The sequence below is a fragment of the Crocuta crocuta genome, unplaced genomic scaffold (genome assembly GCF_008692635.1).
Source record: "Crocuta crocuta isolate KB4526 unplaced genomic scaffold, BGI_CrCroc_1.0 scaffold445, whole genome shotgun sequence".
NCBI classification, from domain to species: domain Eukaryota; kingdom Metazoa; phylum Chordata; class Mammalia; order Carnivora; family Hyaenidae; genus Crocuta; species Crocuta crocuta.
Genome location: NW_027530847.1, coordinates 1030466 through 1049885, shown reverse-complemented (window position 1 = coordinate 1049885; position 19420 = coordinate 1030466). Strand labels below are relative to the sequence as shown.

At 47.3% G+C, this 19420-nt stretch overlaps 1 protein-coding gene, 1 long non-coding RNA gene and 1 pseudogene across 2 annotated transcripts; 2 read left to right on the top strand and 1 right to left on the bottom strand.

Moving 5' to 3' along the window:
- Positions 1-6738: 6738 nt before the first annotated feature.
- LOC144235760 (PRELI domain-containing protein 1, mitochondrial pseudogene) lies at positions 6739-7990 on the top strand (annotated as a pseudogene).
- Positions 7991-9195: 1205 nt separating this feature from the next.
- On the bottom strand, positions 9196-14421 carry LOC144235786 (uncharacterized). The gene is made up of 2 exons (XR_013336313.1): positions 14123-14421; positions 9196-9538 (listed from the first exon to the last, which is right to left on the bottom strand). It is a non-coding gene; the product is annotated as an uncharacterized LOC144235786 (long non-coding RNA).
- Positions 14422-14436: 15 nt separating this feature from the next.
- On the top strand, positions 14437-19239 carry TP53INP2 (tumor protein p53 inducible nuclear protein 2). Its single transcript, XM_077769391.1, has 3 exons — positions 14437-14617; positions 18357-18538; positions 18947-19239. Exons 2-3 carry the CDS (start codon positions 18415-18417, stop codon positions 19237-19239), a joined length of 417 nt encoding a protein of 138 aa, XP_077625517.1. The 5' UTR covers positions 14437-14617; positions 18357-18414.
- Positions 19240-19420: the final 181 nt, after the last annotated feature.

Genomic DNA, 19420 nt, shown 5'->3' with positions numbered 1-19420 from the left:
TCTGGTAATGGGGAGCTCACTCTCTCCCAAAGTAGCCTTGCCTTTTCTTTGGAGAGGGTTGTGTTGCCTAGGTGACCACCTGGCTAATGGGGGACAGACTACCCCTAGCCTATGTTCATCCTTCCCAATTCTCAGCTTGTCCACTTACATTCTGCAGAGAGGGGCTCAGGGCCTGGATGATCCCAGTGATAACTGGGACTTAGAGCTTTGATTCAGGAGGAAACACATGGGCTGCTTCTAGATATAAACTGAAAGCTTTCATGCACCATTGGCAGACCTCTAACCTGGTACATTTTGGGACAGCAATTTGACAGCATATATTGAAATTTAAAATATGTACACCTATCAATCTTATAAATCATTTCTCTGAATCTATCCTATTCATACAAAAACAGTCATTGTAGCATTGTTTATGGCAGCAAAAAATTGAAAACCACACAAATGTTCATTGATAAACCATCTACAGTTAAATAAGCCATCTGCAGCCACACAATGGGAAACTGTAAGACAGTTTGAGGTAGTATGAGGTAGGTGTATGTGTGTATGTGTATTGACATAGGTAGAACTAGTCATATTGCTGAGTGAAAAATGTGAGTGTTCAGGACAAAGTATATAATATAATATATTTATGTAAAAACAAACAAACAAACAAACTTATAAGCAGTAAAAATTGGTACATCCTAAAGGCTATTTGGTAATATAAAACTTTTAAAATAACCTCACCTGACTAATCCCTACTAATAAATATTCATCTTATGAATAAATAAGCAAAGTAATGGATACAAATATTAACTGCAGCATTATTTATAATAATAAAATGTTAAAAACCTTTCTTTCCATAGAGGGATAGATAAACATTGTGCATAAATACAGTGGGATACCATGTAAGTGTAAGAAAAAAATGAGGTGGGGCGCCTGCGTGGCTCAGTCGGTTAAGCGTCTGGCTTCGGCTCAGGTCATGATCTCATGGTTCGTGGGTTCAAGCCTTGCACCAGGTTCTGTGCTGACAGCTCAGAGCCTGGAGCCTGCTTCAGATTCTGTATCTCCCTCTCTCTCTCTCTCTGACCCTCCCCTGCTCATGCTGTCTCTCTCTCACAAATAAATAAAACATTAAATAATTTTTTAAAAAAAGAAAAAAGAAAAAATGAGGCTACTGATAAGAAAAGCTCTGTAAGATATACTGTAAAGTGAAAAAAAAAACTAGATACAGAACAGTGTCTATTTGTGTGAAAAATACATACACACGTGTGTGTGTGTGTGCGTGTGTGTGTGTGTATGTATGTATGTACTGGATTTTAACTGCATAGAATACTGCTGGAGGGAATAACAGGAAACTATAATTAGTGGTTGCCTCCAGGGAGGAGACTGGATGGTGGGAACAGGGGAAGGAGGGGCACCTGCTTTTTACTATATTCCCTATTGAACCTTTGGAATTTTGAACTATGTTCCTGTAATTAAGTAAGCAAATAAAAAAATATAAAGCATAATTCTAAAGCTAGAAGCAGAAGTAAAACAAGCCCAAGGGAACAAAACACTTCATATATCTCTATATTTTTCTAATATATATATTAGAAAATGGGAGGGAGAGGCACCCAGGTGGCTCAGTTGGTTGAGCATCTGACTCTTGATTTCAGCTGCTCAGGTCAGGATCTCAGGGTAGTGGGATCAAGCCCCACATCAGGCTCTGGGCTGAGCATGGAGCCTCCTTAAGATTCTCTCTCAGGGCTCCTAGGTGGCTCAGTCAGTTAAGCATCTCACTCTTGGTTTCAACTCAGTTTGTGATCTTATGGTTTGTGGTTTCAAGCTCCACACATTAAGCCCCGTGTCGAGCCCCGCATCGAACTCCATGCTGGCAGTGTGGAGCCTGCTTGGGATTCTCTCCCTACCTTGCTTGCTCATGTGCTCACTCTCTCTCAAAGTCAATAAATAAAATTAAGAAAAATATTCTCCCTCTCTCTGCCCCTCACCCTTGCTTGCCTTCTCCCTCTCTCTAAAGAAAAAAAAAAAAAGGAAAGGATACACTCCCAATTAGAGGCAGTGGTGGAAGATCTCTTGAATTGGATGAGAGATGGTCAAGGAACTTTGACTTTATCTTGATTGTTTGAATTTTATACTTACAATGTTTTTAATTACCAAATTTGTTTATTTTAATTTACATAAATTGTTGCATTACTTAAAATGCATTTTAATTTTTAAAAATAGAATTCAAGCAAATAGAATTCAACTACCCCAAGGCAAAAGAGTGAGGCTGATGCTGACTTTCTTTCTGAGAGAAGGATTTTTATCATGCCCTTTGTCCCACCTGCCCTTCCCCAAGGATACCTTGGCTCAGAAAGAGACACCTGAGCTACTCCCAGCATCACTCCAAAGAACCTCTCCTGTCACCTCTCACCCACTTGACTCCCTGTCCCCAGAGTTCTGGGCTGAGAACCAGAGCCAACTGGCTATGGGGTTGTATTTCCAGAGACCCCATCGATGTGAGGTTGAGCAGGGCCAGCCCAGGAAAATTAGGACATCTGGCTCCAACCTCTTACGTCTCTGTTCATTCCCTTCAATGCCCTGCCACCCTGTTCCCCACCTCCCAATCTGTGTTTCTCTCTCGGTCCATTCAGTGGAGAGCGCAGTGAAAAAACCCAGTCGATAGATGTGTAGGGATTTAGCGTTCCTGCTCTCTTAATTAAATGTATTTTAGGAGGCATCTAAACAGGGCAATGCTTAATTGTGAGGGAGGAAGCAATAATGGTGGAATTTCTGGGACCAGTGAGGAAGGGATCCTAAAGCAAAAGGGTATCGCTATCACTCTTGAGTCATGTTGAATGTTAATGCCATAGAGTACTTAATAGCTAGATGGGCTCTGGAACCAGGCTAATAGGATTCATATCCCAGTCTATCACTTAGTAGCTGTCAAACCTAAGGCAGATAATTCAGGCTCTCTGTGCCTCAGTTTTCAAGCCTACAAGATGGGGATAATAAGAGTAGCTCCCTTATATGATTGTTCTGAACCTGTAATGAAATACTACATGATAAACCTTTAGGATACCTCCCAGAACATAGAAAGCAATCAATTAACATTAGCCATGGTTGTTATTGCTTGTACAAATAATATTTCTTTTTTTCTTGTTTAAAATAATGTATTTGGATTTTGAATATAAATGCATTTGAAGTGGTTTTTATTATTTTATTTAATTTATTTTTTAATTTAATTTTTCTTTCTTAAGGACAGAACTGAAACACCTTGAAGACCTCTGCAGTAGAAAAATTAAATCTGTCAAGCCAGTAAATCACCTTGATATAAAGCAGAGAAGCAGTAGTCACTAGCTTTTTAATCCAACCCAAGTCAGGAATGATTTTGAGATAGAGGACACTCTTGAACAAAAGCCTAAGGAAAATGATGTTCTGACCTAAATCTGTGACACTTTCATTTCAAAGATGGAAAGCATCTGATCTGAGGGTTATGAACTGCTAAGCTTGCCCTTCTCAAATGAGTTGGTCAATGTTGATTTTGTGCATGTAGGTCAGTGGTAACATTGTCTTTTCTTAAATAAAGTGAGTAAGTATATTTCCACGTTGCTTCTTTTTTTTTCCTTTTTAAGCCAACTTTGCTGAGGTGTAATGAATTTTGACACCATGTACTCACTCCCACAGTCAAAATATAGAGCACCTTATCACTCCAGAAAATTCCTTTGCTCCCCTTTGTACTCAGTCAGTCCTTCCACCCATTCACAGGCAGCTTTGGACCTGCTCTCTGTCAGTATGTGTACTCCTTTGCCTGTTCTAGAAGTTCATACTAATGGAATCATATGGTATGTACTCTTTAGCATCTGGTTTCTTTGGTTCAGCATCATATCTTGAGGTTCATCCATATTTTTACAAAAGGTATTATAGTTTATTCCTTTTTATTGCTAAGTAGTCATCCATCATATGAATAATACTGCAATTCTGTTACCTTTTTTAAATTTTATTTTTAAATGTTTTTTTATTTTTATTTTTTTTCCAAATAGTTTATTGTCGAGTTGGTTTCCATATAACACCCAGTGCTCATCCCCACAAGTGCCCTCCTCCATGCCCATCTCCCCCTTACCCCCGCCCCCACATCCATCAGTCCTCAGTTTGTTCTCAGCATCAAGAGTCTCTCATGGTTTGTCTCCCTCCCTCTCCCCAACTATTTTTCCCCTTCTTCTCCTGCATCGTCCTCCGTTAACTTCCTCCTAATCCTCCTATACGTGCAAACATATGGTATTTGTCCTTCTCTGCCTGACTTATTTCGCTCAGCATAACACCCTCAAGGTCCATCCATGTTGCTACACATGGCCAGATTTCATTCTTTCTCATTGCCATGTAGTATTACATCTTATAGATAAACCACATCTTCTTGATCCATTCGTCCGCTGATGGACACTTAGGCTCTTTCCATGTTTCTGTTACCTTTATATACTAGAATTTGTGAGAATAAAGGTTGACTGAGTTTGAACTCTTGGAGAAGAGAAGGAAGAGGTAAGAACTGGAAATGGAAGCTTCCGGTGTCTTTCCTGTCCTTTCACTCGCTCATTCAATTACCTTGGGCAAGCCCTTCCCCCTCATCCACACTTCAGTTTCCTCATCTATAAACTTAGTGCAATAGATGATCTCTACATACCCATTCCATGCAATTCTATTACAGGTGGAAGGGTTTCTTCTACAAGAAGGCACATTTTTAAAAATGTTTATTTATTTATTTTGAGGGAGTGAACATGTGCGCATGAGACCGTGCTTGCACAAATAGGGGGAGGAGTCGAGGGAGAGGGAGAGAGAATCTTAAGCAGGCTGCAAGCTCAGCTGGGAGCCTGACTTGGGGCTCAATGCACGGCTCCATCTCATGACTGCATGATCATAACCTGAGCTGAAATCAAGAGTCAGACGCTTGACATACTGAGCCACCCAGACACCCCAAGAAGGCACATTTTTTTTTAACACCCACAAGTAAGGTTCTACCCCCTGACAGATACCCAGAGAATTCCTTTGGCAGACAGTGGGAACAAAATCCATAGAAAAACAGACAAGTAGATGGAGAATAAGCAGGAAGTACCCAGGTAAGTTCAGAAATTGGTCAATAAATATTTACAGTCTATTCAGAGTCTCTATCCCTAGTTTTTCTACCCAAAGATCCCATCGGTCAACTCTTGGCTTGAATCAAGGGAATCAGGCCAGGAGGATTTTATGGAGTGGAAGGAGTTCAAAGGACCTCAGAGAGCAGGTCATGGTGAAGGACTGAGGCTGCCACTCTGGGCCCAGAGGTTGGGTGAGTAGAAAACCAAGGGAAAGGGTGGTGGGAAGAGCTTGGTCAGAGAATGAATCAGTATCTTTCAAAGATCCTATTGAGCCCATATATCCCATAGTCCAAATAAATCCCAAGGCCCCACATGGCCCAGGCTCAGCCTCCAATGTCACATTCAAGAATGGCAGAATAAAGGATAAATTGTTGAAAACAAAGCAAATACTCAGCTACAGGGGACTGATTGGACAACTTCAATCTATCCATACTATGATATAATTAATGTAATACTGTGTGGCTATTAACAAAGAATGAGGAAGTACTATGTATTATTAGGGACTGATCTCCATGTTACATTGTTGAGTTAAAAAAAGCAAATTTCAGGGGCGCCTGGGTGGCTTAGTCGGTTAAGCGTCCGACTTTCGCTTGGGTCATGATCTCGCGGTTCGTGGGTTCGAGCCCCGCGTCGGGCTCTGTGCTGACTGCCAGTTCAGAGCCTGGAGCCTGTTTCAGTCTGTGACTCCCTCTCTCTCTGACCCTCCCCTGCTCACGCTGTCTCTCTCTCTCCTAAAAATAAATAAAACATTTAAAAAAAAAAAAAAAGCAAATTTCAGGGCTGCCCGGGTACCTAAGTCAATTAAGTGTCCAGTTTCAGCTCAACTCATGATCTCACAGTTTGAGTTCAAGCCCTGCGTCGGGCTCTTTGCAGACAGCTTAGAGCCTGGAGCCTGCTTCAGATTCTGTGTCTCCCTCTCTCTCTGCCCCTGCTCCACTCATACTCTGTCTCTCTCAAAAATAAACATTAAAAAATTAAAAAGCAAATTTCAGGGGTGCCTCTGTGGCTCAGTCGGTTAACCCTCCGACTTCAGCTCAGGTCATGATCTCGCAATTTGTGGGTTCGAGCCCCACGTCTGGCTCTGTGCTGACAGCTCAGAGCCTGGAGCCTGCTTCAGATTCTGTGTCTCCCTCTCTCTCTGCCCCTCCCCCGATCATGCTCTGTCTCTCTGCTTCTCAAAAATAAATAAATGTTAAAAAATTTTTTTAAAAATTAAAAAGCAAATTTTAGAACAGTATACACAGCTTTCATTTGTGTTCAAAATGGGGAGATCACATATACATACATACATACATACATATACATATGTATATGTAAAGAATATTTCCGACACTTCACACAGAGGCTGGGTAACAGCAGTCACCCCTGGAGAGCAGAAGTTGATTGGAGGTGCTAGGAGTAGAAATGAGAAGGAAACCTATATCCTTTTACTCTCTGGGCTTTTGAATTGTGTGCATTTTAATCTATTCAGAAATGAATTAAAATGTATTAAATCCAAGAGCATCAGTCCAACTCCCAAAAGTAATTTTAAGATGGCTCTAGGCTTATGGCCAGACAACTCCTCAGGCTGGGGCTGCTGCTTGTGCTTGGGCCCAACCCCCCCCCCCCACACACACACGCATACCCACACTCCTACCCCCAGGCCTGGAAGATGGTGACGTATTTCTGGGCCAGAACGTGCTTGCTCCACAGTTCCTGGGACCAAGTATTGGCTGCCTTCTGGCAGCGGACCCAATTCCCTATAGCAAACATATCTTGACGGAAGACACAGTGCACCAGGAGGTGGCCCGTGACCAGAAGCTCCTGTCTCAGTGTCTCCTGACCAAGACCAATAGGATGCCCTGCTGGGTGCAGCGACTGTTTCTTGTCAATGTTGCTCCCTCGGTGTACATCCTGGAGGATTCTACTGTGGACCCGCAGAACCAGACCATGACCACCTTCACCTGGAACATCAACCATGCCCGGCTGCTGGTGGTGGAAGAACTACGTGTTTACTGTGTGAACTCTGATAACAGCGGCTGGACCGAAACCTGCTGGGAAGCCTGGGTCTCCTCCAGCTTATTTTGTGCCTCCAGAGCTGTCCAGGAATTTGGCCTTGCCGGGTTCAAAAGCAATATGACCAAGACTATGAAAGGCTTTGAATCCATCTTGGCCAAGCTGCAAGGTGAGGCCCCTTCCAAACCCCTTGTTGAGACAGCCAAGGAAGCCAAAGAGAAGGCAAAGGAGACGGCACTGGCAGCTACAGAGAAGGCCGAGGACCTTGCCAGCAAGGCAGAAAGGCAGCAACAGCAGCAGCAGCAGTTTGTGTCGCTAGCCAAACTAGTAGCTAGTCCTGCCCCGGTGTGGCAGGACACAGGACCACCCCACTCAAATCCCTTCGCCCTTTCTCCCAGTGCTTTACTACTAAAAGTCCAACACTTTCTATTGTCTGGGTGGTGCAAGGTTGGGGGTGGGCATTTATAGTGCACCAAGCATGTTACCCATGTTTGAGCAGGGCCTGCTTATTCCTGCGTTGGACAGTGGATGACAAGTGGACAGAGGTGCAGTGACTTGCCTAGGATCACAGACAGTGTGCAAGTGCAATGGTAATAAACGCTAGACTGTAAGCACCATAAGGCCAGAGACTTTTGTGGCATTCTCTCATGTGTCCCAAGTATCTGGAACAATATCTAACACAAAACAGGCACTCAATAAATATTTGTTGACTTCAAAAAAATAAAAATAAAAATAAATGATTCTAATATTTATTTGTCATTCTTGAACGACACCACAGGGGCTCCAATCCATGTCAACACTCTTTAGAATCTCCTGGGTCCTCATTAACCCTCTCACACCACATTGTTGCCTCTCAGTGCCCCTCATTCACCAAACTTGTCACTTTCCATCAAAAATCGTCCCCCTAGGCCCTTTCCACAGTCTTGCTTTTCTTTTTCCTCCCCACCTTTCCATTCAGTGTCTGTCATCCTGTTATCCTACTTTTGTATCTCAAAAAAAAAAAAAGAAAAAAGAAAAAAAAGAAAAAAAAAGAGAAAAGCAGCCAGACAAAATAAAACTCTCCTTAGAAAGTCATGGGCAGAAAACAAGTAAACAGACAAAGGAATTCCCCATTAATGTCCCCATTGTACAGACACAGAAACAGAAACCAATGGAGGGACAGAAAGTCACCCAAAATTACATAGCAAGTCAGAAGCAGAGACAAGACAGGGTGCAGGGCTCCTGATTTGAGATAAAATTTCAGGCCATTTAACCCATTTGTCCCAAGGCAAGTTTCTACTCACCGTTCAAAGCCTACCTCAAATACCCTGTCTTCCCTGAATCAATCTCTTTCTCTCTCTCTCTCTGGATTCCCCTAGCATCTTGTCCTACCTACTGCCATAGCCGTTATCTCCCTGTATTATGATGTCTCTTGGTTATGTTTCTGTTTAGACTGAAGGAGATTCTCAAGTATAGAAAAAGTATCTATCTCCCAGAGAATAACTAGTCATTAACTGAGTGTGGTGAATTGAAAGTGTGTAATGCTCTAAGAGACAGGCAGACAATATGTCCTGGGGGCTCTGAGGAGGGAGAGGTTTCTTCCCAAAGAGATCTTGGAAAGCTTTCTGGAAGAAGTGCCTTTTGGCTGATATATACCTGGAGTTGCAATCCACATACTCAAGTTACTCAGTTTCAAGTATATGACTTTGGCAAAAGAAAAAAGACAGAAAAAAATGCCCATTTATAACACCATTATGAATTTCACAAAAACATTTGCACTAAGACAAAATGTACTAGTTGGGGCTCCTGAATAGCTCAGTTGGTTAAGTGTCCAACTTCGGCTCAGGTCATGATCTCACAGTTTGTGAGTCCCACATTGGGCTCTATACTGACAGTGCAGAGCCTGCTTAGGATTCTCTCTTTTTCCCTCTCTCTTTGGCCCTCCCCCACTTGCACTCTCTCTCTGTTTCTCTCTCTCAAAATAATAAAATAAACTTTAAAAAATACCTTTAAAAGAAGACAAAGTGTACTAGAGTAAGATTTGTAACTCAAGCTGCCTCTTGGTTTTCATGCAAAAAGCTTTTGAACACATGCATAGAAGTCTACTATAGTTGTGTTATAGACTTCCACAATCTTAAGGGCTCAAGACAACACTTATTTATTAGCTACAGTTTTATTAGTCAGAAGTCCAGGCACAGTTCATCTGGATTCTCTGCTTAGGGACCCACAGAGAGAAACTGAGGTGTTGACCAGCCGTGTCTTCTTCTGGAGACTCAAATAGGGGAAGTTTGTCTTCCAGGCTCCCTCAGGTTGTTGGCAGAATTCATTTTCTTGCAGCCATATTATTGAGATCCTTATTTTATTGCTATCTGTTATCTGGGGGCTGCTCTCAGCTTCTAGAGGCCCCTCTTGGGTCCATGCCATGTGGGCATCTCCAAAGCATTGCAGTTTTCTCCTTAAAGGCCCACATGGGAGTGCTGCTTGAGAAAATGATTTTATGTTAGGTAAAAACATCATACATTTTTCACACATAGGCTTTATAATTTTTATGCTATTTATTATTTTATGTACACATATGTGCATACAATATTTCTATACACTGCTATATATACAGAAACATGATCTTGGGCCTGAGCTGTCTGAGACTCAATTTCCTCATCTGTAAAATGGGGATAGAAACGCTGTCCATCCTAGAGAGTGACAGGCATACAGTAAATGCTCAATAAATATAAGCTGCCAATTACATTAATCTTGAAGACTAGAGAGGGTCTAGACACATGGAGGTTAGGTAGGGGGAGAGGGAAGGGTTCCCTAGGAAGAGGAAACTGCGAGAGTAAAATCCTGGAAGCAGGAAAGTTGGTGGTAGTTTGGAGTATGATCATTTGCAGTGTGTGTGTGTGTGTGTGTGTGTGTGTGTGTGTGTGTATGTGTTGACGGAGAAGGCTAAACAAATGGGCGAGGGCAGCTTCACTCACCACTCCAGTCAGTACTTACTGAATATTTACTGTGTACCAAGTACCATGAAAGCATGCCTGGTCTGCCATGTGAATTGCAGCCTAGAGATGGTAGGGAGGCAAGGAGGAGCTATGAGCAGAAAAGGGCAGCGGTCTGAGCTGCAGGGAGCCCATCTGTTCCTAGAAGAGTGGCTGCCTCAGCAGGAGGGAACCCCACAGTCTGCTTTCTCCTTCCCAGCCTCAAAGCTGGAGGGATGCCCTTGTTTCCTTTCAAAAGTTCTAAATGTGGGAATTCACGCAGGTCATTCACACCAGAACAGCTCACTTGGGTAATTTTCCACACTCAAACATGCCCATGGAACCCCAAAGTCACCACCCCATCCTCAAACCATGGGCAGGTGGACTAACCAAGCCAGGCATTTCACTTCCTGTCACCCGCCTCCTCTTCTTGAAATGAATCCTGTCCTGACTATTCCTTCCTCCAGGGAGGACAAACAGACACAGACAAACTCGGAAGCCTGAAGGTTGGGACTGGAGCTACAGTTTAGAAAGCATGGGGCCAGCCACTCTGCAGATGGGAAAACTGACAAAGAAAGTGACTTACCCAGGAACCCAGGCAATGAACCCATGATAGAACCAGGACTGAAATTTGGATTTACTGACAATCAGCCCAAGGTCTTTTTCATGGTGTTCACACACACACACACACACACACACACACACACACACTCACTCTCAATTTAAACACCTCTGAGTTGGACAACAAACTTATTTGGATAGAAATTCTGGGGATATGGCTCCTGTTAAGGTATAGGCTATTTGGTTTGGGAGGAATTTGGGGATTATGTCTGCCCTAGTTGGCTTTACCAATTAAATTTTTTTCCCGTCTCTGTCCCAGTTTCTTGTGCCAGTAAAATGGAAAGAAAAATATTATCTACGTAATAGGGTTGTTGTGAAGATTAAATTAATTATTGACACGGGTAAGGACTCAGAGTAGTAGGTGGCATGTAGAAATCCCAATAGTGTCATGATTACTCTTTTCATTTAACTATAGTTCTGGGGCTAGTGGAGGGCAGGGAGGGCTCTGTTTCTGAATGATCAGCACTCTTGATTTTGACTGAGATTCCAAGCTACCCTGTGGTCTTTGTCTCAGCCTTGCTCTCTATCTGAGAGGGGAATGAAGGGAGGGATGGGTGGTAAGGCAGTTCTCCAGCGGGCTCATATATTCAAGTACACACAAGGTCCCATGAAGGATACACCCAGGCTGACACATCTGACACATCTCTGCCCTTTGAAGTGGGGGGCCCCAAGCCATTGGAGAGGCCCCAGGGTTTGGTGAGGGCAAGCCTCAGGCCCAGACAGGAATAGAAGTGTGGCCTCTTGACCTCTAATCCTGGAGCCCATAAAATTGGGAAGGTGCTTATATCTGAGCAGGAATGAGATGGGCATGGGCATCTGTAAATTCCACGCTTGTGAGTTCATGTGCATGTGTGTATGTTTGTACATGGATGCCTCCATGTGAATGTGTAAACATCCATGTCTATCCAGCAATGGAGCTCTCTAATTGGAAATAAATCTCCAGGATTACCCCCAGCATGGTGCCCACTGCCTCTTTTTACAACCCTCAGGCCCAGACCAGGGTCCCAGAATACTAAGCTCCCCCACTCCTTTGCCACTAGGTTCAGGAGATAGCTCTGCTGGTCTACAATTCTAAGCAGGTAACTTGACCTCTCTGTGCCTCAGTGTGTCTCAGTTTCTCCACCTGTAAGATGAGGAGTTTGGATGAATTAAGATCTGAGGTGTCTCCAGCCCTGATAATAAATCTGCATTGCAGAGAGATGGGTCCTAGGGGTTCCAGGAGAAGATAACACTACTTCCAAAGGTACCTTTGATTCTACAGAGAAATGGAAGACTGGATTTTATCAGATCTGCCTTAGCAGCCTGTACATGGAGTTCAGCCAAAGCTGGGAGCAGAATCTAGCTCATTTAGGGTATCAGAGTGTGTGCCAGGTGCCTCTTCCCTGGGCTTGGGGAACCAAAATTCTGTGCCCAACAGAATGCTTCCTATACCAGGGTTCAGGGTCCAAGTGAAGACTCCTATACCAGTCACCCTTCTTGATCTGTAAATGCTGAGCTTTTGGTTGGAGTCTACTCTGCCAGTCCCAGCACAGGCTGAGTGGGGGTAGTATATGGATAGAAATTACAACCCTTGGATGCCAACCATCCATTGGAGAAGACACACACACACACACACACACACATTTAGTCATCACCACTTCTTGTTTACTGAATAAATAAATGACTGTCCATCATCATAGCTCTGGACACATGGATGGGGAAGGCTACCTGGAGGAAGAAGAGGTGAGTAGAATCCTGAAGACAGAAAATATATGAATTCAGAAAGGCATGAAGAGGGCATTCCAGGCAGGGGAAACAGCTTGAGCAATAGCATGGCTGTGGGAGAGTGTTGAAGAGACAGTGAGGAATTTGACATTAACACAAGCTGCATGTAGGAGAAGTGGGGATGAAGCCCAAGAGAGCTAGGACTGGTTTGTGGAAGGCTGAACAAATTAACAAATGCTGTGTTAAGGACTGTAATACATTGGGAGCCACAGAAGCTTTTAGAAGAGGCAAATGGTGTGATGGGAGAGGCATGTTAGGGATTATTTAGTTTAAGTCAGCAAGGAGGTCAAGAGAGGATATGAAGTTAGCAGGAAGTAGATGTAAAGAGCAGAGGTTCAGGGCTGCACAGAATGAGGACACTTTGGGAACACCACTCAAAGGGCCAAAACACTGCTTGCTCCGCCCCCCAGAAGCCTCTGGGTTGCATTTCCTGGCTCCTTCTCCTAGTTGCTAGGGTTGAGGAGTCCCTCTGGAGTTTCAGACTTGGCTGGGGCAGGATTTTATCAGCAGAGCATGAAGCTCTGGCCTAGCTCACTCCCTGCCACCTGTTGGGCCAGATGGGCAGCTCTCAGACCCATCCCCATCAGCCCTGCTCTACTGAGAAAGGACCCAGAACCTCCAGCCCTGGAGAGTCAGAGGATGTGTAGTTGTGGTCTCTCCCCAGATGGATTTCCCAGGCCATTGGGAGAGACTGGGGTCTAGAACATGGCTTGGCAGAATCCTGAGAGTAGGGAATCTGAAAGAATTTCTGGATGCTTGGACATGTTAAATTTGACAGAAAAGGAAACTGAGGCCCACAGAGGTAACATGACTTGCTTGAGGCCACACAGCAAGTTTGAGGTAGTCAGGACTGGGCCTAGGTTTCCGTGCAGAGGCTGAAGCACTCTGGGATTTGGACAATCTGATGCATGGAGAGAGTGAAGAGGGTTGGGACCAGGCACTATGTCTTCAGGTCCTGGTTCTGCTATATACTATAGCTTCGCAACCTGTAGGAAGTCAGGCTGAGTCTGTGTCCTCAACTGGAAAATGGGGAGAATACTCACCTTTTGGGGGTGTTGTGAAAATCAAAACACATGTAAAGTGTTATAGTACAATTGGTGCCTGGCATTCAGTGTTTAGTAAATGGTCAGCTAGTGGTCTGGCAGAGGCGAGAGTAGATACTCAATAAATGTTTTTTGAATGCATAATTGAAAATGAATCCACCTACTAACAGTGAGATTTGTGAGCCTGTAAACTCCCTCGTTTGTAAATCAGGACTAATAATCCTTGTCCTGTCACTTTTCTGTCTGGCCCTGGTAGCAACGTGGATTAAATAAAGTGTAAATGTTCCAGTACAGAGCCATCTCTAGATGAGCTATTCAGGCCAGGGCAATTCCTATCCAAGTCCCACTCTGCAAAATTTCCCGTCAGCGGAGCCAATTCCTCTACACTCCTGGATGCTCCCCTGGAACCAGGGAAAGGGATGTCCCCTACCTCCCAAGCCTGCCCGGCTGAGGAAAAATAGAGCGGGGAAAGCAGAGATTGTGAAGGGGTGACACGGTGAGAGAAGAGGGAAGGAGAGCAGGGAGAAGGTTGCTGGGGAGAATGAACGTGCACGGACGTGGTGTGAAGTTTAGAAAAGGGTACGGATTAGGGGACTTGGAGAGAGGATGCCGGTGGAAGGATACGGGGGACAGTGAGATAGGTAAGGACGCTAGAACATACCGAGGAAATGCAGGAAGATGGGGACCTCGTAGGGAGTGGGGTGCTTCCTCAGTAAGAGGTCTGTAGGTCTCCCTTGGGGCAAGGGGTCAAAGACCCCAGCAGTGGCCTCTCCGGGAGGCCCCCCGAGACTCGAGGCTCGGAGTCTGGCAGGAGCCACTAGCCAGCGAAATCTTGGTGGGGGTGGGGAGGGGGGATCCGAAGCCTGCGATTGGCCACCACTCCGCGGGCTGGTGACGCCGGGCGGGCGGGCCCCTTTGTGACGTCACAATCAGCTGTTTGAACGTTCCAATTTGTGCCGTGAGCCCCGCAGCGGCTGCACAGTCTCAAAGCCCCGCAGGCGAGCGCAGCAGCCGCGAACTTCCCAGCCGGAGCCCGGCCGCCTCCCAGTCCAGCGTCCGCGATGCAGCCTGGCCTGTGATCAGCGCCGACGCCGGGACGCTCCGCCGCTCAACTACCTCAGAGCCACCCCGCCCGCCGCACATCCCCCTCCCCCAGGTGAGTCCTGACCAGCTTCGGCCCAGGGGGTCCTGCGTCCCTTAACACGCCCCGCGCTCCCAGCTCCCGGGTCTTTGTCTCCGCCGGTGGCAGTCGTTCCCATCTCCCGATTGGCTGCCGCACGCCGGTAGACCATGACGTCTCTCTATTTGCATATGACATTGAGACGTCACCAAGGCCGGTACCGCCCCCCGGCTCTGGTCGCCTGTCCTCCGGTGACCCGGTAAGCGCTGGGTCGGGGCTCGGCCCACGGGTGAGGAACACTGAAAGGCAGCAGGACCGGAGGGGCCTCGGCAGTTTCCTGGGCTAACCCAGGTGTTGAAGTCAGGGCTCCGATCCCCTACTTCGATCCCGGCGGCGCTGCTGACTCTAGGTTGGAGTTCAGAGGCAGCCCAGAGCTCCAGTTCTAGGTCGTTGGGGGGCAGCGCCAGATGGCGGAATACCCTCTCTCCAGCTCCAGGCTGTGCACCCCCGGACTATCAAGCCAGAGCCTGATCTTCCTAATCGCTGTTGTGTGCAGCGCTTTAGCTGATGTCACTCCCAGCCCCCATCAAGGGGTCTTGGACTCCATATCACAGAAGAGGAAACTGAAGCCCAGAGAGGGGAAATTGCTTACTCCAGGTCATGAAGCCAATTAGAGTCATGCCTACTGGGTGAATGATAGATGCATTCGCCATGGCACATACCTAGTAGGAGCTCAATACAAGTAACAAGTTACACATCCTCCCAACACTGGGGACTCCACCTTGGGCTCATTGCCATGCAAATTTTATGGAGCTCTTAGGTCCCCTGGATCTTTTTCCAGGAGGCCTCTGGGGACTGGGTCCCCTTTTGTGACCCTGACACTCACTCTGTACCTTGGAGTCCCAAGGCCCAATAAAATTGCTGCCTCTCAGCTGTTGACCACAGAAAGGTGAGCCATTGGCTGCATCAGGGTGTCTCTGGGGCTGAAGTTGGGGTGGGATGGAGGGTGAGAGTTTCCTGCTTGGCCCTTTATTACCTCTCCAACCTCTAGCATTGTCAGCTAAGAAGGACATGACCTGGCCTAGTGCTGGTGGTTACTAGGCTTGTGCTGCCCGCCTCTCTGCTTACAGAGAGGTCCAGAAGAAAGGAGTAGAAGGAGAGCTTCTGGCTTTCCAAGTGGATGGGCCCAGAGACTGTCCCAGCCTGGGCTTTGCTAAAGGATGGGTGGGGTAGAGGTGGCTTGGGGCTCAAGTGCTATTCTGGGCACAGCTGCTGTAGTTATTAAAGGGAATGGTTCTCCCTGGAGCAGAGCTGGGAATGTGAGAACCAGGAAGCTGGCAAAGCTGGGGAAGAAAATCTGGGAGGCTCCCCTAGTGGTCATGAGAGGGGGCGGGCACTGGCTGGCTGGTGCTGCTGTCACTCCTGGCTCTGTCACTTATTTGCTGTGTGACTTCAGGCAGGGAGCTTCCTCCCACTGAGGTTCCTTTACCTTAATCTGTCTGTAATTTGAGGAGACCCACAATGGATCCTGGTACACAGTGGGTGCTCTGGAAAATGCATGATGAATCTTGGTATTAGGAACTCTGAACCCTTTCATAGCTGGGGAGAGAGGGGTTTTGAGGTGAGCAGCGCCTTGAAAAGTCCAGACTCCTGTCTGGCCTCCCTTTCTCCTCTGACTCATTATATTTTTGGGGGATTGTTTGCTGAGACCTTTTTGTATATACTCTGGATTGCATGTTTACTGACCTGGGACTAGACCTGCCTGGCCACCATCTGGCTGTGTGTCTTTGGCTAGACCAATTTCCTCTGATTCTCAAGTTGTAAAATGGGCCAGGTGAATATGAGGGCCCAGCAACAGTTCTTCACTTTCATCTTCTCAATGAAGTAGTAGGTCTTTGCAAGGAGGGTGTGCCTCACCAAGGCTCCAGTCTTCTCTTCCTTGAGGAGGGGCCAAACTTTCTGGAATTTTGGTGACTGAATCACTAACTCCCTGTGGCTGACAGATGGGTTGGGATATGTGCCTTATATTGGGCAGACACTAGTTGGGGGTGCCCCACCTTTTATAATCTCTGTAGATCTCCCACCAGAGAAGCTAGCACCCAGGGAGCACTTCCTTCTGGAGCCCGCTATGGGTCTGCAAATGTGGAAATACTCTGTTGATGGATGTTGGATGATTCTGTGGCAAGAGACAACATACCGCAGAAACGAGAGGGGTAACAACATGCAGAGAAATAACTTGGGTGGGTTAGCATGAGTGTAGACTGTCTCCAGGGAGTAGAAAAGTGGACATGCCCCAAGGGAGTTCTATAGGAAACGTGGAAACATCCTTAGAGGGAGGTGTCTCAGTAGCAAAATGGTTGACCATCTTCAGGGGATAGATGTGGAGGCTCAAGCTTTGGGACGTCCAGAGGACTCCTAGCCAGGCCTAGTCCTAAGGCAGGCTTAAAGGGGGAGAAGGGCAGATCTATAGCCACCTCCTTGACATCTCCATTCCTGGACCAGGGGATCTCCTTTCTTATTTTCATCCAGGGAAGGACTGATTGAGGGGTTGGGTCCTGGTCCTACCCTCACTGCTCATCCTTAAGGCCTCCTGGGGTCAGATAGTCCCTCCCTTCATCATTACCTCCCACTGTCCTGCTGTCTCTCTGGGGCCAGGCAACCTGATCTTCCTCCTAGCCAGGAATGCTGCCCTTGAGCTGGAGGTTGGGTATAGGGGGGGAGAGGGGGAGGGCCCGTGAGAAGAGGATCTTAGAACCTCATCTGACAGACACAAATGAGAGCTGTGCAATCACATGGTAGCGGTTCTGTGGGATTTCTGCTAGCCAGCACTTTTCAAGCCACACAAGGCTCAAGTAGTGGTTCCTCATCTGGGGGGTCAAGGAGTAACGTTAGGTAATCATGATGAAAACTTCTTCCCAGAAAAATACTCTGGTCATGAAGTTAAAAATGCCTAATCCACAGATTCCCAGCAAAGGTAATGGAGTATAGTGATTGGGGGTGCTGCCTCTGGAATCCAACTCTATGGGTTTAAATTCAACCTCTGTGTCTTATTAACTGTGAGACTTTGCCCAGGTTACATTACCTCTCTGAGCCTCAGTTTCTTTACCTGTAAAAGAGAGATAATAATTAGACCCACTTCCTAGAGTTGTTGGGAGAAGTACCTGTGGTAAAACAGGTAAAGTGCTTAGTACAGTACCTAGCACATGAATGTTAGCTATATTATGATGATGATAATAAGTAATCACAGTATCAGACAGTTTCTTCCTTGCTTGGAGAACTGCTATTTACCCTTCAGGGTCCAGCATGGATGTCCAACCCTTTGGAGACCTTTCCTGATAGTCTAGTCATATATCACTCCTTCCATGTCCCTAGAGCATGCAATAATGTTAATAATAACTAGTTGATTCCTTTACTGAATGCTTACTCTGTGCCCTGGTATGGCTCTAAGCACTTCGTGTTTAGCTCAATTAATTCTCATTAGAGCCCAGAGGAGGATACTATTATTAGCTGTGTAATTCTTATAAGGGCCTAGAGGAAGGTACTATTATCACTGGCATTTGACAGATGAGAAAACTAAAGCACAGATGAGTTAAATGACTTCCTAAGGTCAGGCAGAAAATGGAGAAGCATGAAAGCAGGCGGACTTACCAGGACGTGCACACACCGCTGAGGTTCTCCTATGCTCTGAGGGCTGGGGGGTGGTATCCCTAGCCGGGAGTTGGGGGCGGGTAGACTTCAGTTAGTGGTCTCTCTGACTCCTCTCTGTACCTCCCAGGTTTCTGCTTTCTGCACTGCCGCAGGGCGCCCTCCTGAGACCGTTTCACTCCCCCACCATGTTCCAGCGTCTCACCAGCCTCTTCTTCAGTACTCCCCCGCCCCCCGAAGACCCCGGATGCCCCCGAGCCTTCGTCTCCGAGGAGGATGAAGTGGACGGCTGGCTCATCATTGACCTGCCGGGTGAGGTCTGAGTCGGGGGCCAGGACTCTGATTCCTGGGATTTTGAAGGGCAGGTGGCCGAGCAGCGGAGGGGAAGGGAGCTGCTAGGGAATTGGGAAGTTCGCCTGGCCTTCTGGGCAAACTGGCGCTGAGGCAGTGACAGGGAAGGCAGGGTAGCAGGGCCGCATCCCGTGCATAGCCCAGGCCATCTCTTGGCAGCGCAGCGTTGGGGCCCACACCTCACGTGCCCTAGGGCAGCTGGTCGAGACTCCTGGCCCGTGGGTGCCCCGTGGGTGCGGCGGGCGGGGCTGCGGGTCTGACTAACGATACCCTTTCTCTCCCCGCCCCACTGTGTCCGGTGTGTGTGTGTGTGTGTCCCTCCCCGCTGCGCCCCCTCCTCCGCATGACTCCCCCTCCCGCGCCCCGTAGACAGCTACGCGGCTCCACCCAGTCCCGGGGCCGCTCCTGCCCCCGCGGGCCGCCCTCCGCCCGCGCCCCCCTTGATGGACGAGAGCTGGTTTGTTACCCCTCCCGCCTGTTTTACTGCAGAGGGGCCCGGACTCGGGCCCGCCCGCCTCCAGAGCAGCCCCCTGGAAGACCTCCTCATCGAGCACCCCAGCATGTCCGTTTACGTCACCGGCAGCACCATAGTGCTGGAGCCTGGGCCCCCTTCCCCGCACCCCGACGCTGCCCTGCCTGACGGCGACCTTAGCGAAGGGTGAGCGGGCCGGGGACGTGGCCTGGAGACCTTGAGAAGCGTTTCTGGGAGGCAAGGGTCCCGGCGGGGAGGCTGGGGGCGAGTGCCCAGGAGCCCGGGGCGTGTCTCCGTGGCAAAGGGCGGGGACGAAGCTAGGGCCGGGCTTGAGGGTAAAGGGGCGGAGCTAAGGGAGGGCGGGGCCTGGC

What these genes read in the sequence shown, in the direction of transcription:
- TP53INP2 (XM_077769391.1), top strand. Translation starts at nt 18,415, where the DNA reads ATGTTCCAGCGTCTCACCAGCCTCTTCTTCAGTACTCCCCCGCCCCCC. An exon ending in GCTCATCATTGACCTGCCGG is followed by an intron (nt 18,539 to 18,946) that starts GTGAGGTCTGAG and finishes CGCGCCCCGTAG; the next exon opens with ACAGCTACGCGGCTCCACCC.